Genomic DNA, 18233 nt, shown 5'->3' on the forward strand with positions numbered 1-18233 from the left:
GACGGCAGCCCACCAGGCTCTGCCATCCCTGGGATTCTCCAAGCAAGAACTCTGGAGTGGATTGCCATTTCCTTCTCTAGTGCATGAAAGTGAAAAGTGAAAGTGAAGTCGCTCAGTCGTGTCCAACTCTAGTGCAGGTTAAATATAGAAAACCAGGAATACATCTTATTCTCTAAATTGTAGAGGGGATTGTGCCTCAAAATTTGTCTACTGTTTACTATTATTATTAAATAGACATTTTAGTTATATCAGAAACTAGGTTATTTCATATAAATGATATTTTACTTACATCTCTCTGTGGTGTCATTGGAAGGGAAAGGTAAGTCGTTCAGTCATGTCTGACTCTTCATGACCCCATGGACTACAGCCTACCAGGCTCCTCCATCCATGGGATTTTCCAGGCAAGAGTACTGGAGTGGGGTGCCATTGCCTTCTCCAAATGTCATTGGAACCAGTTATCTACTAGTTAAGTCTAGCAGGTACTTCTGCACTAAAATTGATCACTTTTTTCCCCCTAGAATTTCTTTTGGTTATAGGAAACTTCTATTCTCAAATTATAATTCTATTTGGCAAACAAGTTTTAGAAAACTAAAAATGGAATCAAGGATTTATCCATACCACATTGAGTAAACAGTATTCTGGATGTAATCTATGCATTATGTAAATAATCACAAAAGAATTAAAGGCATGGAGATTATACAATTAACATAATATTTTATAAAGAAAGAATGAAGAAATGAGAGAGACTGATAGAAAGTTTGGAAAGAAGATAACATAAAGAGCAGATGAAAATTTCCCTAAGTGTCTTAAGTTATAGAAGAGTTCATTAAAAGCTAAATGTTAAACATTTTAAGTAAATGTTTCAATGTTTTGTATTAGTTAAATATTTATTAAACCATAAAATTAATAATAAACAACAATGAGACTACTACTGAAAAGGTAGACGACATTATCTGAGAGCTTACTTTCCCTTCTTAATAGAAAAATGATAGATGCTCACTGAAATAGAAGCAAGTGCTTTGCAAAGGATTCTATGCTTTTAATATGTTTTTAATAACATTTTTTTTCACAGCTTTAGAGAGATCATTTAGAAAGATTGTATCTTATATTGATGAAACATTTTCCAAAGAACATATTTCTTGTTCAATTTTAATTTTTTGTCTGTAAGTTGCAAAGTGAAGGTATGTATAAAAGTTTCCTGGAGATATAGCACATATGATACGATCTCCTTGCGAAGAAAATAATACCTACTGGTCTCATTTGCCAAATAGCACTGCATAACAAATACCCTCAAGATTTCAGCAGCTTACAACAAGAATTATTTATTTCTCAGTCAAGTGTGTGTGGGCTGTCTGGAATCTGCAGAACTTGACCCCATGGCAGGAACTGGGTTCAGAACAGCAGCAGGAGTCCACTGTGCTCGCTGGGGCACACTCTTCTCATGGTGATGGCAGCAAAGACAGCAAACTGTCTGTACCAGCATATGGCACCTGTCACAGGTATTATACTTCCATCTTGTAGGTTATAGCAAGCCACAGCAAAGACCACATGCTGATAGACACATACACCTCCAAGGGAGTAGACATCAGCTACTACTACCGGGGACAAAACTGAGACCAGAAATGCCATTTAATTACCTGTATGTTTATCTACGCATTGACATGCATAGATAAACATGGTGGGGAACATGGTGACAAAATTTTGGATTTTTTTTTTTACTTTATTCTTTGTTCTTTTTGAGGGGGAGGGATTTTATTTCTTAAATACTGCAGTACATAATTTAAAAATTTACTGCAGTCTTAATTATTTAGATTGACTTTATTGAGATATAATTCAAATATTTCACCATTTTGAAGTGTAGAGTTCAGTGGTCACCAGTATCTCATTCAGAGTATTTTCATCACTCCAAAGGGAAAAGCTGTCCTCCTTAGTAGTCCCTGCCCTTTTACCCACTTCTACCAGCCACTGGCAAAACACTTGTCAAATTTCTTTCTGTGTAGATTAGTCAATCCCGAACATAGCATATAAATGTAGTCTTACATTTTATGGTCTTTTGTGAATGGCTTTTTCTACCTAGCACCATGTTTTCAGGGTTCATCCATGCTGCAGCATGTATCAATACTTCTTTACTTTTTATTTTTATTGCCTAACATTGTATTGTATAGATACACTGTGCTTTGTTTACTTATTAGTTGATGGACATTTGGGTGGTTTCTTTCTTTTTTTTACTATAATGAAAAATGTTGCTATGAACCATCGTGTGTGGGGATTTTCCATTTTCTTGAGTATATACCTGGGGGTAGAATTACTAATTCATATATTTACTCTGGGTTTAAGGTTTTGAAGAACTGCATCACTATTTTCAAAGTTGCTACAGTAGTTTACAATCTGACCAGCCATGTATAGGGTTCCAGTCTCTCCACATCCTCATCAACACCTACTACTATCTGTCTCTTTGATTCTGGCTGTTTCACTGGGTGTAAAGTAGTTGGCTCATGATATTAGTTTGTATTTCCATAATAACTAATAATGTCGGCTATCTTTTCATGTGTGTATTTGCCCCTTGTGTATCTTCTTTTTTTGAGAAATGGGTGTTCAAGCACTCTGTTCATTTTTCTACTATCTTTTTATTGTTGAGTCATGAGAGTTCTTTATATATTTTAAATATCAATATAAGATCTTAATCAGATATTATAGGCCTCCCTGGTAGCTCAGAGGGTAAAGCATCTGCCTGCAATGTGAGAGACCTGGATTCGATCCCTGAGTTTGCAAAACACCCTGGAAAAGGGAAAGGTAACCCACTCCAGTATTCTGGCCTGGAGAAGTCCATGGACAGAGGAGCTTGGCAGGCTACAGTGCATGGTGTAACAAAGAGTCGGACACAACTGAGCAACTGAACATGCACACAATCAGATACGTGAATGGAAAATATTTTTTCATGTTATATGGTTTGTCTTCTCATTTTCTTAACAGTGTCCTTTGAAGTACAGAAGGTTTTAATTTAATAATGTCATTTTTCTTTTGTCACATGTGTTTTTGGTGTGTATCTGAGACATGACCAATCACCTAATCTAAGGTCATCAGAAATTTCTCCTGTATGTGTTTCTAAGTGTTTCATACTTTTACCTCTTACATTTAGGTCTTTGATTCATTTTTGACTTAATATCTATACATGGTAGGAGTTAAGGGTTCACATTTATTTTTTTGCATATGGATATCCAGGGGTCCTGGCACTGTTTGTTGAAAAGAATACCTTGTCCCCATCGAGCTGTCTTGGTAGCATTGTCAAGATCAATTGACCATAAATATTAGAGTTTATTTCTGGACTCTCAGTTATCTGCATGTCTAAAGTATTAGCCTTACCACACTATTTTTATTGTTTCACAGTAAGTTTTGAAATTGGGAACTGTGAGTACTCCAAGTTTGTAGCTCTTTTTCAAGATTTCTTAGCTATTTTGGGTCCTTTGCATTTCCATGAATATTAAGATCAGCTTTCCTGTTTCTTTAAAATGGTAGCTGGGAGTACATATGTATTTCTAAAACAATAAAGTTATTAATCTTAATAGCTATCCTTCCTATGAAACTACTAAGTCTTTTTCTTAAATTGTGTATGCTGCTGCTGCTAAGTCGCTTCAGTCGTATCTGACTCTGTGTGACCCCATAGACTACAGTCCACCAGGCTCCTGTGTCCCTGGGATTCTCCAGGCAAGAATACTGGAGAGGGTTGCCACTTCCTTCTAAATTTTGTATAGATTTATACTAAATAAAATTACTGTAATGGCTTAGAAGTTACAAAGACATTGCATTTAGTGTAAGCAGCTAGGCAAATGCTTTCTGAAGCAGATTACAAAATATAATTAACATTTTAATACACACGGGGGGACATTATTGCAATAGATGAGCACAGGAACAGTGCTCCACAGACAGTGCTAGCATACAAAACAGAAACAGACTCTCAGACACAGAGAACAGACTTGTGGTTGCCAAGGGGGAGGAGGAGTAGGGGAGGGGCAAGGGGGAGGGCTGGATTAGGGGTAGCAAACTATTATATACAGGATGGATAAACAACAAGGTCCAACTGTACAGCACAGGAAATTATATTCAATACCCTGTGATAAACTATAAATGAAAAAGAATATGAAGAAGAATGTATACATATGTATAACTGAGGCACTTTGCTGTATACCTGAAAATAACATAACATTGCAAATCAATTATACTTCAATTTAAAGAAAAAGCTGGAAATGTTGGATTAAATGCAGTTCCACAGGTCACAGCTATCACATTTCACAGTGTGTTGTTAAGTCTAATAACAGTGGTCAAATGGCCAGATAGAGACGTGGTAGACTTTCCAGGACGGCAGCCAAGCTGTATCTCGTCAGCCTCCAGGCAGCTGGGACAAAATTATGATAATAAGTCAATAATACCGAGTAGGTATTTTCACTTTGTCTTTCACGTGGGTGGGCGCAGGGTAGGACTGTCAGGCGGGAAAGTGCTTGAAAGGCTATTGCCTGGAAGAGCCTGGGACCTAAATGGCCTGCCTTGCGATCTACTTCTAAAACACAGGCCCACATCTTGATGTGTGCCATGTTAGGTATATGGATCCACATGCTAGAGGGGTCTGGGCTCACCCCTTCTAGTATCAGCCACTGAAAATGCAAAGACAGGAGTAGGAAGTTATACTCCCCCATTTCATACCGCCATCTAATCTGTCATCAAGCATTTCATTAATCACACACAACTCCAAGTCACTTGCAACTTAATTTACCACTAATCAGTATCAAGATAACTGAAAAAAAGAAAACTACTGCTCAAAAGCACAGGCGTCCAGAGGCAGGAAAGCCTCACCAGAAATGCTCACTTTTTTGCCTGTCTTTTGAACTGATTTCTCCTTTTGCAAAATAAAAGTAATGGTGACACAAATCTTGCAAACACACACTCAGTTTCTCCCCAAAATAGCTGCATTCTTTTATTTGGTGATTCAATACATTTTTAATTCCAATAGTCACCACATAACCTAGGCACAAGATTCAGCATTGTACAAGCGAAGGATTTGACTGATTTTCTTTTCAAATTGCCAAAGAGTACAATAAGTGAATTGATTAAAGGATATACTTCTGTACATAAAAATATTCATGTATTTATACAAGTGTATGGAACAGAGTTTAAAGATAATCTAACCAGAACATCACAATAAATAGGATGTGTTCCTATAGGACAGCCGAGCATGCTTTGTCAGGAGGTTGTCAAGTCTCTTATTCTCAAGGTGCTTTATGATCTTCTGAGCTGGGCTCACATTTCCCTAAAAAAGGGTTAGAGGTTAGTAACGCCTGGACCTGGATGCCTCTGGGGGTATTCTGCTTTTTTACTTGCATCCCAGTAAGAGGAGTTGAAGACATGATTATTTATTTTCCAAGAGTCTTTGCAACTTACCAAATTCTATCCATTTCCCAATTAATATTTGAAAAAGCAGATTGATCTAAGCTCTAGCACCATACAAGAAGGAAATGCATGTATTTTTGTCAGAGCAACAATATTTTATATCATCTTTGTCCCTCTGGCTATAACAATTCTGTTTAGAAAATTTTACCAAGCTAAAAATAGTTGATCTAGGATGTCATAAAAAAGAATATTAAATACCTTTGGTAAAAATAGATATATTTAACAAGATTAGAAAAGCAAACAGTTATAATGTCAAAAGGAGACTATAAAAAATGTACACAATAAAACAAATAAACCAACTTATAAAGTGAAGATAAGGCCACTCTTCTTCTCAGGTTTGTCTGTTCCAAACCATGCATGGAGGTCTCTTCTTCTAAATGGTAGAAATCTGATTAAGAAATATAGAATATCCAGTCTCTCCTATCAGCATGACAAGTTTAATTCATGGCAACACAGTTCCTTTTTAAAACCCATGTTGGTAGAACTTAGAACACTCTTATACATGTGACTAGAAGAAACAATCCGAGATTTCTGTGATTTTAGCCCCAGAGCACAGGGCTTAGAGTTAAGCAAGGCGACAGAACCAGGGGCTCACAGGCAGTGTTTCCTGTGCTGACATGAACCTAGGCCACATCCAGACAAGAGACACAATGCAGCCGAGGGCACTCATATGGACTTTGCAACTAACTAGAAATCTACAAGGTTCATTCCTTTTCCCGGCGAGGACGTTCCTCTTGTCGTGGGGCCTCATCTCCAAACAGCCGTTGCACAACCCCTAATTCTGCCCGGTGTCTCCTCTCTCAGAACACGCTGTAAATCCTGAAGATGAAAGGGCCCTGGAGCCAACAGCCGGGACTGTGGATGGAGATAAGGCACAAGTTCCGTCGCAGAGGCAGCCCTGAGCCACCGCGAGGCATTATCCCCCAGGGTTCCCCCTGCACACGCAGTCACACTCCTCATGGTGCTCGAGGGCCACGTCTGTGAGTGACTTATGCAGCCCCCGGACGCCTGTCTTGGGTCTCAACTGAAGGACCTGAAAAGGAACAATGGAAACCACCTTTAAAATCAGACCATGTCTGCAACTTGTGATTTCATGGACAGGAATGATTTCAGAACAGAATCTCGGGGCCCAACAATGACTTAACACATTTTAATTTCTACTCCTGAAGGCATTATGAACATATTCCCCCACCCTTCAAAGAAATCACAAGTGATTATCATCTTTTCATGAAAGGAAAGACCTTTTAATACCAACAATTAGGAAGGAGGCTGCTCAGAATAAATAGACTTGTGGTTGCCAAGGGAGAGAGGGACAGGTGAGGGAATAGATTGAGACTTTGGGATTAGCAGATGCAAATTAGAGTATATAGCGTGGATAAACAACAATGTCCTACTATACTGCATAGGGAACTATAATCAATATCTTGTTATAAACCATAATGGAAAAGAATATGAAAAATAATATATATGTAAAACTGAGTCACTTTGCCATACAGCAGAAATTAACACAACATTGGAAATCAACTATACTTCAGTAAAATAAATTAAAAAAAAAAGTCCTTAAATTGAAAGATTCATTATGCCCTCTTTCCCTTACGAATTTAACTGTAATCAGAGGGAATTTCACCTTCTTTAGGTGTTTTGGAAACCACTACTGAACAATTTGTTTTTCTGTTTGTTGTTTTCTTTCATTCATTTATTCACATGCCTAGCAAATATTTATCCTTGGAGCATGGCAGGCAAGTACTGCGATGCTGTGAAAAGAAACCCGACCTGTCTGCAGCTGAGTCTGCTCAATTATGCTGCTCATTAACGTACTTGGCTACACGTCAAGTCCTCTGTAAACTTGATGAGATGGATTAGATGTACTTCGTCGACAACAGCTCCATCACAGTTAACTTTCTGCAGCTGGGTCCTACTGTGTCATGTACAGTTGGCAAGAATAACAAGAATGCCTCTATTAAATGAAGTTATTTGCAATTTGGATGGTTGAGATTTTTAACCAGAAATACAGCAAAACAGACACTGATACTAAACACACCCTTTTCAGACTGTGATGAAAGGATACAGCTATGTATTCTGTACGTGATTCTCTGACATATTTGATAAGAACTAACTACTCAACGTATATTACATTTTAGGTCTTATAACAGAAATCATACAAAGTTTTAGAAATTATGTGGCTTTGGCTTATGAAAAGAGCACAAAATAATGTGAAGTTGTGCAGTTTGCTCTCTGACTCTGACACAGATAACTTTGCAGAGCAACTTCTGAAAGACACCATTCTGGAAATATTCATTAATCCAAAATGGCACAAATCGGGTTTTACAGAGGCTTCCCAGGTTGCTCAGTGGTAAAGAACCTACCTGTTAATGCAGGAGACTCGGGTCTGGGAAGACCCCCTGGAGAAGGAAATGGCAACCCTCTCCAGTATTCTTGCCTGGATAATCCCATGGACAGAGGAGCTTGGCAGGTTATAGTTCATGGGGTTGCAAAGAGTTGGACATGACGTAGTAACTAAACAACAACACAACTGGTTTTATGACTGTTTTGCTTAAATATTTAAAAATGAAAAACAAAGAATCATCCTCCCTTTGGAGTATCTGGTCATATCAAAGGTTAATTAGCTGACAATTTTTGAATGCTTACTGGGTATCAGGTGATCTAATAGTTTTCACATACTTTAACTCACTAGAATTCTATGAAGTAATTTATAATTATTAGCCCTAGTTTACACATGAGTGAACAGAAGCTTAGAGAGAATGAGTGACACAGTCACCATCTGTACTTTTGCCAAATGGGAATGATTACAATGATAGATAATAATTTCACCAAGACCCAGAATATTACTAGTCATATACTCTACTTATTTAGTAACTTTCTTCCCAGAGAGATAAACTGCAAAGGCTTATGATAGCCATGAAAAAGAGTAAACTTTTAAAGTAGATTTTCTATGACATTTACAATTCTAGAGTGAAAATTATTCAGACTATTATTTTCATGTGAAACTTAATCCAGTGAGATTAATACAGTATATGTGTTGGTATTGATCTCCCGCTTTTGATCAATATAAGGTGGCATCAAAACCAACTACTTGTAAGATGCTGGCACTATGCCTTATCATCACTCTCAACAACTGGCTTCTGGATCAGGTCAGGTGGATTGATACATTGCAACATTGGCAGTGTCTTTAATTCCTGTGTCCACTTATATATATTCTCCCAGTTGGCAGGGGGAAGAATGACCATGACTGGTAAGGGTTAGTAAGACCCCCATATACAGTTCTGCCAGTCTATGTTACACCAGGCTACAACCCAACAACCCTTCCTCCCTCTGCAGAGCTTACCCAAGATGCAGTCACCACATAATTGTCCCCTCTCCACCCCATCTTCATCCACCCATGCCTGTGGATATTTACGAAAGCAAAAGAATCTCATAATGTTCCAAGGGTGTTCAGGTCTTGAATGTGGTGCAGGTTTAATTAGTGTTTTCCCTCTTAATTCCCTTTGAAAGCTTGGACTTTGGAAGACACAGAGAGACCTGGAAAATGACTAGCTGGTCTCAGATAATGTTAAAAAGGGTTACTGGTCTTTAGCACAGGGCTTATGATATAGGAAAGAAAAGAAGTAGAAGCATATCTCACAAAGGTGTTGAGGAAGAGACTCAAACTACAATTTTGACTGTGTGAAGAAATAATGCAAGGGAATGCTAAAACTAGAGACTCTGGAGAGAACAGATCAGGCCAGAAAGACCCATCAAGGAACATTGTAGAGTACTACTGTCCCAAATTCTGGGTGGCACAGAGCCTTGGGTGATGGGACACGTTACTAGAGTAAGGCAATTGAGTGATATGATTATTCCCCCCCCCCAAAAAAAAACACAGATCTACACAAGAAAAGACTATGTATTATGAAAAATGAAACTAGAAGTATAAAGATATAAACAAGATGAACGCCGATTAGGGTGACTAAGAACAGGGGAAAGGAGCGATATGTTTGTCAGAATATCTTACGAATGTTTTTGCCAGAAAGAAAATATCGTATCTATGGGCAAAATTCATTAAATCTTTATTGATTATTTGCCATAATCAAAGAATAAGGCTGGACAAGGTGGAGGGTAGAGAAATAAAGCTGAGTGAAAGTGTTAGTCACTCAGTCGCGTCCAACTCTTCGCAAACCCACAGACTGTAGCCCACCAAGCTCCACTGTCCATGGGTTTTCCAGGCAAGAATACTGGAGTAAGTAGCCATTCCCTTCTCCAGGAGATCTTCCTGACCCAGGGATTAAACCTGGCTCGCCTGCATTGCAGGCGGATTCTCTACACTCTGAGTCACCAGAAAAAGCTGAGTGAGACAATCACCAGTATATATGGAGGGCTTGAAATGTGCCAGACCTCATTCTAGGTATTTGTAAGCATCAGCTCCTTGAGTCCTCATAATGAAGCGTGAAGGCTTACAGCTCACATCACAGATGAGGAAATTGAGGGGCCAGGGATTAAGCAATTAGCTCCAAGTCACACAGCCTTGGATTCCCTGCACTTGAGCCCTGCATTGTAATGGGATCTTTATTCTTAATTCTCAATTTGGGAGAAACAAACACAAAGTAATAACAGTTCTCTAACAGAAATATCTTTAAAGTTGCACACATGCAGGAGGATGAACTACAGTTGTGCTGGGATTGACAGGAAACTAAAAAGCGATTCAAGAAAGTTGTAACATCTAGGTTTGCTGCTGCTGCTAAGTCGCTTCAGTCGTGTCCAACTCTGTGCGACCCTAGAGACGGCAGCCCACCAGGCTCACCTGTCCTTGGGATTCTCCAGGCAAGAACACTGGAGTGGGTTGCCATTTCCTTCTCCAATGCATGAAAGTGAAAAGTGAAAGTGAAGTCACTCAGTTGTGTCCAACTCTTAGCGACCCCATGGACTGCATCCTACCAGGCTCCTCCATCCATCGGATTTTCCAGGCAAGAGTACTGGAGTGGGGTACCATTGCCTTCTCCGAACATCTAGGTTTACACATACATGAAACCCCTGTCTTGCTTTTCTGAAAATTTGTATTTTGGAGACAGGGAAATTAAGAAAACATTTTTTGTTTTTGGCTAAAATGGCTTCAAATAAAGAATATCTGATTTTAGATACAAAAGCAATAAAAATCTAATTTGATAATATTTTATCAAAATATAACATTGTTATATTTTATGATTTTTTAATATAAATTTATTTGTTTTAATTGGAGGCTAATTACTTTACAATATTGTATTGGTCTTGCCATACATCAACATGAATCTGCCATCCGTGTACACGTGTTCCCCATCCTGAACCCCCCTCCCACCTCCCTCCCCACAAAGAACTAAACAGACATTTCTCCAAAGAAGACATACAGATGGCTGGCAAACACATTTTATGATATTTTCAAGTTTGTGAAAACCCAATGAAAATGTTAAAGGAAGTCAAAAGAGGGACTTATTCAGTTATATTTGTAGTGACACAAATAGATACACTTCAGCTTAATATGTAGGCAAGCTGCATAAAAGAGCCGGATGAAAGAGAGAAAAAATAAAACTTCTAAGCTCTGTCTTTGCTTCTGCTTTGTCCACGAAGTAGAATAATCTTTAAACTGAAAACTGGACCAAGGATCATCAAAAAGAATGAAAGCCTTCACTTTAAATAAGTCTGTTGATGTATGGCAAAATCAATACAATATTGTAAAGTAATTTGCCTCTAATTAAAATTAAATTAAAAAAATAAATAAATAAGTCTAGATCTTGATTAATGGTATTAAATAACAATGATTTTAGAAATGTTATATTATGTTTTGAAAAAGTTCATTTATTTAGAAGTAATACTAAATTTACTAGTCTCAGAACACACAAAGTATAAGGCTGAGAAAAAATTAGGGCTCAAGAACTATGAATTACACCAAACAAATAATCTTTTTTTATAGGCTAATTTGATTGCTAAAAAAAAAATAGTATCAAAGAAAATTTTATAATTCCAACAAAACATTGAAAAAATTAAGACAGGATTAGGTTGGCTATATCTGTGAGAAATGTGGAATTGGTAATCATATATCTGTGCACATACACATTAGAGATATTTGTGGGAAATGTACTCCATGATCTTACAACTAGATAAACACGCACAGTTGTGTAAGTGTGGACATACAGGTAGTGCACACAATCAACCCCACTTGCAGGCTGGAGAGAATGAATCAATGCCCTTCTGAAGAGTACTAGTGCAGAAGCTCTGCCCATGGCCTTTCCCCACAGAAGAATTTTACCTGAGACTTTAAAACAGATATTGCACACTCTGTGGCAACTTTCTAGATAACTCTGAAACTAATGGTATTTGAAAAGAAATTTACAAGTATAGGATGGAGGAGGATCCTCTTGATCTGAGGACTGATTCAGCAGCCCCAAAGCCTGACATGGACTCAGCATCTGATAAGCTTGTTTAGAAAAGCTCACAAGACTCCTCTGGCTTTTATAGCTCTTCACAAGTTGGGTCATAAACCCAAGACTTGTTGGCTAAATCATGTCCCCAAATACACTTTCCTTAGTAAGTACCTGCTTTAGAAAGTTCAAGATTGAATAATTTTAGGTGGGGAAAGAGTCACTCCAGTTTATCTCCTACTTTAATCACATCCTTTTACATTATACCAATCAATTCTAATATCAGCCTACCATTGAGGCATTTTGACTTTAACATGTTTTAGAACGAGACCCTGTGGGCCACTCCCCCACTCCATGTCCTCATTTTGTCTTTTGTCTGTAGAAAAACTATTCAAAGAATAAATTTAATAGGAGAAGTGAGAAAATGCAGAAAGTAAACAGTCAAGTAAAACAAAATAATAATAGTTTAGTCATTAATCAAAGTCAAGGACCTTTAGAGTTCTTCCTCAAGGGCTATAGATAGTATCCTGAGCCATATCCTTTGAGCTGTTTTCCAGACACCAGGTAAAAGAACTTAACTATATGCTCCCCATAAGCACAAGCATATAGACTCTAGACCAGTTGGAACCAGAAGGTTAATGATGCTGACTTCTGATGACCTTACCACCAACCAATCTGAAGAAAGTTCATGAGCTGAAACCATTTCCCTTACCCCGTCTTTAAAAACCTTTTCCTGAAGGCCTTCGGGTGTTCAATCCTTTTAAACGATAACTACCTGGACTCCTTGTTTGGCACCTATAATAAACATTGTATTCCCTGCACTACAAGCTGGGTCAAAAGACTGACTTTACTGCTCGGGAGGGCAAGCAACCCAAGTTTGGTTCAGTAATAGAACTGCCATGTGAAGGGTTTTTTCTCAACTAAATTCCCAGTTCTCAGAGTAGCAACAAAGCCATCCCCTGGGCAGAGTGGGACTGGGGTTCCTCCTGAAACAGAAATGGAGGGTGTTTCTGGCACAAGGGTCTCTAGATGCATGTGGAATATGAGAGCAAGCAGTCCTACTTATTTTCCAGACTGCCAGTTTGGGATGTTATCTTCTAAAAACTATCATCTAATAATTGTCAGAGAATAAAACCATTAGGAAAAATCGATCCTAGTTTGCATTTTTGTAGGCTAAGTGTTCTGATGATAGTTACAGCAAGTTAATAATACACCTAGGGTAGAAACAGGGAACTTCTATTCTGGAATTCAGTGCTTTTTTCCTATTTAGTCAACTGCCAACACAATACCAGGGAAGAGCTGGGCAGCCCTGTCACATGAGTGCAGTTTATGATATGACATATTCAGATTACCCAGCAAATGTGGGTTCTGCTGGTGTCTTCATATATAAGAAAAATCATTTCATTTATTAAGTAGATATTTATTTTGTGCCATTCTCTTATTTAGCAGAAAAAATAAAAACAAATGAAGCCATACTGAAATGAAGTTAGGAGGCAGACCTTGGTTTGGTTTTGTAAAAATTAAAGTTTGTAAAACATGTTTTGTAAAGACTAAAGTTGAGCCATCAAAAAGGGATTGCTTCCTAATGTGTGAAAGCTATGTGCTGCTAGAGAGGGTGGCGGGGGGTATAACTGGGGATAATTAATAAGAATTTTAAATGTTTAAGCTCTAACATTACCAAGGCTCTGAAAACCAAAAATTACCAATATTTCCTATTGTATTTTCCTTAATTACATAGGATAAAGATACAGAAAGATGAAGAATCCATGCAGGTTTAACATACTATTTGGGGCCACATGAAAATAGGAAGACACAATATAAAAGATGAATAATAGGAAGACACAATATAAAAGATGAATAATAGGCAGTATAATATGAATATACTCTTGGGATTTTTGTGTTAGCACTGTCCCAAATGGAAAAATAAACATCAAAGATCTATTTCCTCCAAAACAGACCATAATTTACCTCCAACTTGTCTTTAAAATATTTTCCCTTGATATTTTGAAAAGGTGAAAATTTCATCCATTTTTCCCCATCCAGAAGAACATATTGTGCTTTTTCTATGAGGAAAAAGTCCCCTGATCACCCGTGATTATCCATTTGGAGGGCAAGCTGTCCAAATCCTTCATGTCTGGCTTTCTGAGTTCAAGTTTCTAATTTTTTTAAGTAATAAATAAAAACAGGAAGTCTTCTGTAAACCTTGGTTTGGTTTTGTTTGGTTTCCCTGAAGATGACCTCTCCTTTAAAACAACAGGCCTTCTCTGGTGCACTGCTTTATGATATTCTGGGACACGACCCCCAACTTGAAAGACCAGGAAAGGCAAGGACGTCCGTACCTCGTGATACTTCTTGGTGACCTTGCTGGGGACACACTGACACTCGCTGCAGGTGTGCAGGCAGCACGCGCAGTTCCCGCCACAGCGCTTCACCAGGAGGCAGCCAGGCCAGAAGATGGTGTCGGTCCTCTTCAGCTCCTCGCGGACGGACACGGAGAAGTTGCGGGGCGTGCAGCTGTAGAGCCGCACCTCCTCCTTGAGCAGGTTCAGGTCCACCACTGCGGGGCACACAGGGAGCCAAGAGAAGGTGAGCTCTGAGCCTGACGCACTTCACTTAGCTCTTTTTTTCTCACACAGAAATCTATTTCATGAACCATCACCTTAACAATAACCCTAATTATTTAACCAGGTCTTAGGGTGATGCAGCTTGTGGGCTGGACTATTTTATGGCAAACAGAGCTTACTTGTGACCCAGGGATGGTTGAGAGGTAGCATTGTGCAGAATTGATGGAGCCAACAGAAACAGTTAAGAGCTAAACATAGGAAACTTTACAGGAAAAATGGGGCTACATCTTCTAACCTTTGGAAGAAAAGCAAATATGGGACACATTGGAGGGAAGAAAAGAATGTAAAATGAATGCTTTGACGAAAAAATAAATCCATGTTTTAAAAGGATGACAAGCTCATGCAATGAATGAAGAATGAAGTTTAGAAACTTGCTGGCAGAACTTTGCACGAATCATAGAATGTGAAAAGGAATGAAGAAAATGAGTTTTTGAAGACAACTGAGTGGACCAGGAATGAAAAAGAAGACACATTTTAAAAGAGCAGGAGTTGTTGGAAAGCATTGCTTCTGGCATGTTGATTAGCTTATGGACTTGGAAATTTAGTTTAACTAGACACCTTCAGATTTGTAGTCTCCTTTTAATGGATGGAAGTAATGTCTAATTTATAACCATTGCCTCTATTCTTTTAGTAACTTGGTTAACAATGTTGTGCTTTATTCTTTAGAATACCTACTTATGAAGAGGAAAAAAATATCCTTTTATTAATTGTTGCAGTAAATTCTCAAAGAACCATTGCCTTTAACTACAAGATGACATTGCCTCAGTTAAATTGTATCAGAATAACATGTCACATTTAGTATGAACTTATATATAAAATATGAAGTAGTTGATAATTACTAGGATAAGCATTTCTAAAATGATCTTAATTTCTGGTTTAAGGATTTGCTTTTTCACCTAGAAATATTCAAATAAAAGTAATTCCAATAAAACTGAAGTTTTGAATAATATATAATCCGTCAGAGTTTTTTCCGTCAGTTCAGTTCAGTTCAGTCACTTAGTCGTGTCCAACTCTTTGCGACCCCATGAACCGCAGCATGCCAGGCCTCCCTGTCCATCACCAGCTCCTGGAGTTTACCCAAACTCATGTCTACTGAGTTGGTGACACCATCTAACCACTTCATCTTTTGTTGTCCCCTTTTCCTCCTGCCTTCAATCTTTCCCAACATCAGGGTCATTTCAAATGAGTCAGCTCTTCGCATCAGGTGGCCAAAATATTGGAGCTTCACCTTCAACTTCAGTCCTTCCAAAGAATACCCAGGACTGATTTCCTTTAGGATGGACTGGTTTGATCTCTTTGCAGTCCAAGGGACTCCCAAGAGTCTTTTACAACACCACAGTTCAAAAGTATCAATTCTTCCATGCTCAGTTTTCTTTATAGTCCAACTCTCATATCCATACATGACTACTGGAAAAACCATAACCTTGACTAGACGGATCTTTGTTGAAAAGTAATGTCTCTGCTTTTGAATATGCTGTCTAGGTTGGTCATGACTTTCCTTCCAAGGAGTAAGCGTCTTTTAACTTCATGGCTGCAGTCACCATCTGCAGTGATTTTGGAGCCCCCCAAAATAAAGTCAGCCACTGTTTTCACTGTTTACCCATCTATTTGCCATGAAGCGACAGGACTGGATGCCATGATCTTCGTTTTCTGAATGTTGAGCTTTAAGCCAACTTTTTCACTCTCCCGTTTCAATTTCATCAAGAGGCTTTTTAGTTCCTCTTCACTTTCTGCCATAAGGGTGGTATCATCTGCACATCTGAGGTTATTGATATTTCTACCAGCAATCTTGATTCCAGCTTGTGCTTCCTCCAGTCCAGCATTTCTCATGATGTACTCTGCATAGAAGTTAAATAAGCAGGGTGACAATATACAACCTTGACAAACTCCTTTTCCTATTTGGAACCAGTATGTTGTTCCATGTCCAGTTCTAACTGTTGCTTTCTGACCTTCATACAGATTTCTCAAGAGGCAGGTCAGGTGGTCTGGTATTCCCATCTCTTTCAGAATTTTCCACAGTTTATTGTGATCCACACAGTCAAAGGCTTTGGCATAGTCAATAAAGCAGAAACAGATGTGTTTCTGGAACTCTCTTGCTTTTTCCATGATCCAGCAGATGTTGGCAATTTGATCTCTGGTTCCTCTGCCTTTTCTAAAACCAGCTTGAACATCTGGAAGTTCACGGTTCACGTATCGCTGAAGCCTGGCTTGGAGATTTGAGCATTACTTTACTAGCATGTGAGATGAGTGCAATTGTGTGGTAGTTTGAGCATTCCTTGGCATTGCCTTTCTTTGGGATTGGAATGAAAACTGACCTTTTCCAGTCCTGTGGCCACTGCTGAGTTTCCAAATTTGCTGACATATTGAGTGCAGCACTTTCACAGCATCTTTCAGGATTTGAAATAGCTCAACTGGAATTCCATCATCTCTACTAGCTTTATTCGTAGTGATACTTCCTCAGGCCCGCTTGACTTCACATTCCAGGATGTCTGGCTCTAGATGAGTGAACACACCATTGTGATTATCTTGGTCATGAAGATCTTTTTTGTATAGTTCTTCTGTGTATTCTTGCCACCTCTTCTTAATAGCTTCTGCTTCTGTTAAGATCCATACCATTTCTGTCCTTTATTGGGCCCATCTTTGCATGAAATGTTCCCTTGGTATCCCTAATTTTCTTGAAGAGATCTCTAGTCTTTCCTATTCTATTGTTTTCCTCTATTTCTTTGCATTGATCGCTGAGGAAGGCTTTCCTATCTCTCCTTGCTATTCTTTGGAACTCTGCATTCAAATGGGTATATCTTTCCTTTTCTCCTTTGCTTTTCGCTTCTCTTCTATTCACAGCTATTTGTAAGGCCTCCTCAGACAGCCATTTTGCTTTTTGCATTTGTTTTATTAAAATTCAGGAACATTATCTAAAATATAAGAGCTATGTTAAATATATATTCATTTTACTGACAACATCATAAATAATATTTTCTGGCCAAAGTTAAGTTCAGATAATAATCCAGTTGTAAAAATTAACTGACTAATATTTGAAAATATTTTTAAAATGACAAGGTAAGTAAGAATCAAATGCTTGCTTTCTTTAGCTATGTTTTACTTGTGTATGTGGTCAAGTTTTTCTAAAATGTCAAAATAAGTCAAGGTAAGTATTTTTAAGAAACACATACAAGATTCTGTATATGCAGTTGTAAATTATAAACACATGTAAACTATACAGTTGACTAAAATTTGTCAAGAACAGGGAAATACCAAGGAAATGGTAATTTAATAGATTCATTTCAGCCTCATTCAACTAAAATTTTTTTTTTCCAATTCAACAGAAAAATTACTCTTTTATTTGAATATCTAAAGTTTTCCCTTTCATCTGAAAAATGATCCTGTGTAAGTAAAACTTTTAAATATTTAAGAGGAAATGAATTCATTCTTTTAAGTGCCATTAAAGACCAACTTAGTTCTAATAAAATTAATGAGATAATTAGTTTAAGTGATGTCACCTGTTTTATCTGATTTCATTTTGCTGGACTAACAATCTATGTACATACTGCTCTTTAACTGTCAATGCTGTATAGGAGTGTCTTTGAATCTTTTCTCTAGAAGTTAATATCTAGGCAAGAAGCGAGAAAACCTAAAACAGACACACACATACAAAAGCCAGTTGCCAAAGTTTTTAATGCTTATTTAAGATTTATACTTCTTTAGAATGTGAATGAAGCTCTTAGCTTTCAAAGGATATTCATCTACCTCAAAGAGTTTTAAACATACTATTTCATGCAAC

General features: G+C 38.0%; 1 protein-coding gene across 2 annotated transcripts in view; it reads right to left on the bottom strand.

The window, feature by feature from the left end:
* Nucleotides 1-3753: 3753 nt before the first annotated feature.
* The window catches only part of PDGFC (platelet derived growth factor C), a 253483-nt gene continuing 239003 nt past the window's right edge, over nt 3754-18233 (bottom strand). For both annotated transcript variants that reach the window (XM_070386421.1, XM_005898179.3), the window contains exons 5-6: nt 14171-14388; nt 3754-6475 (exon numbers count right to left, since the gene is read on the bottom strand). In XM_070386421.1, the coding sequence (XP_070242522.1) occupies nt 6359-6475; nt 14171-14388 (335 nt within the window). In that variant the 3' untranslated portion in view covers nt 3754-6358. The remainder of the gene's footprint in view (nt 6476-14170; nt 14389-18233) is intronic.

This window comes from Bos mutus, chromosome 17 (genome assembly GCF_027580195.1).
Source record: "Bos mutus isolate GX-2022 chromosome 17, NWIPB_WYAK_1.1, whole genome shotgun sequence".
Taxonomy (NCBI): Eukaryota; Metazoa; Chordata; class Mammalia; order Artiodactyla; family Bovidae; genus Bos; species Bos mutus.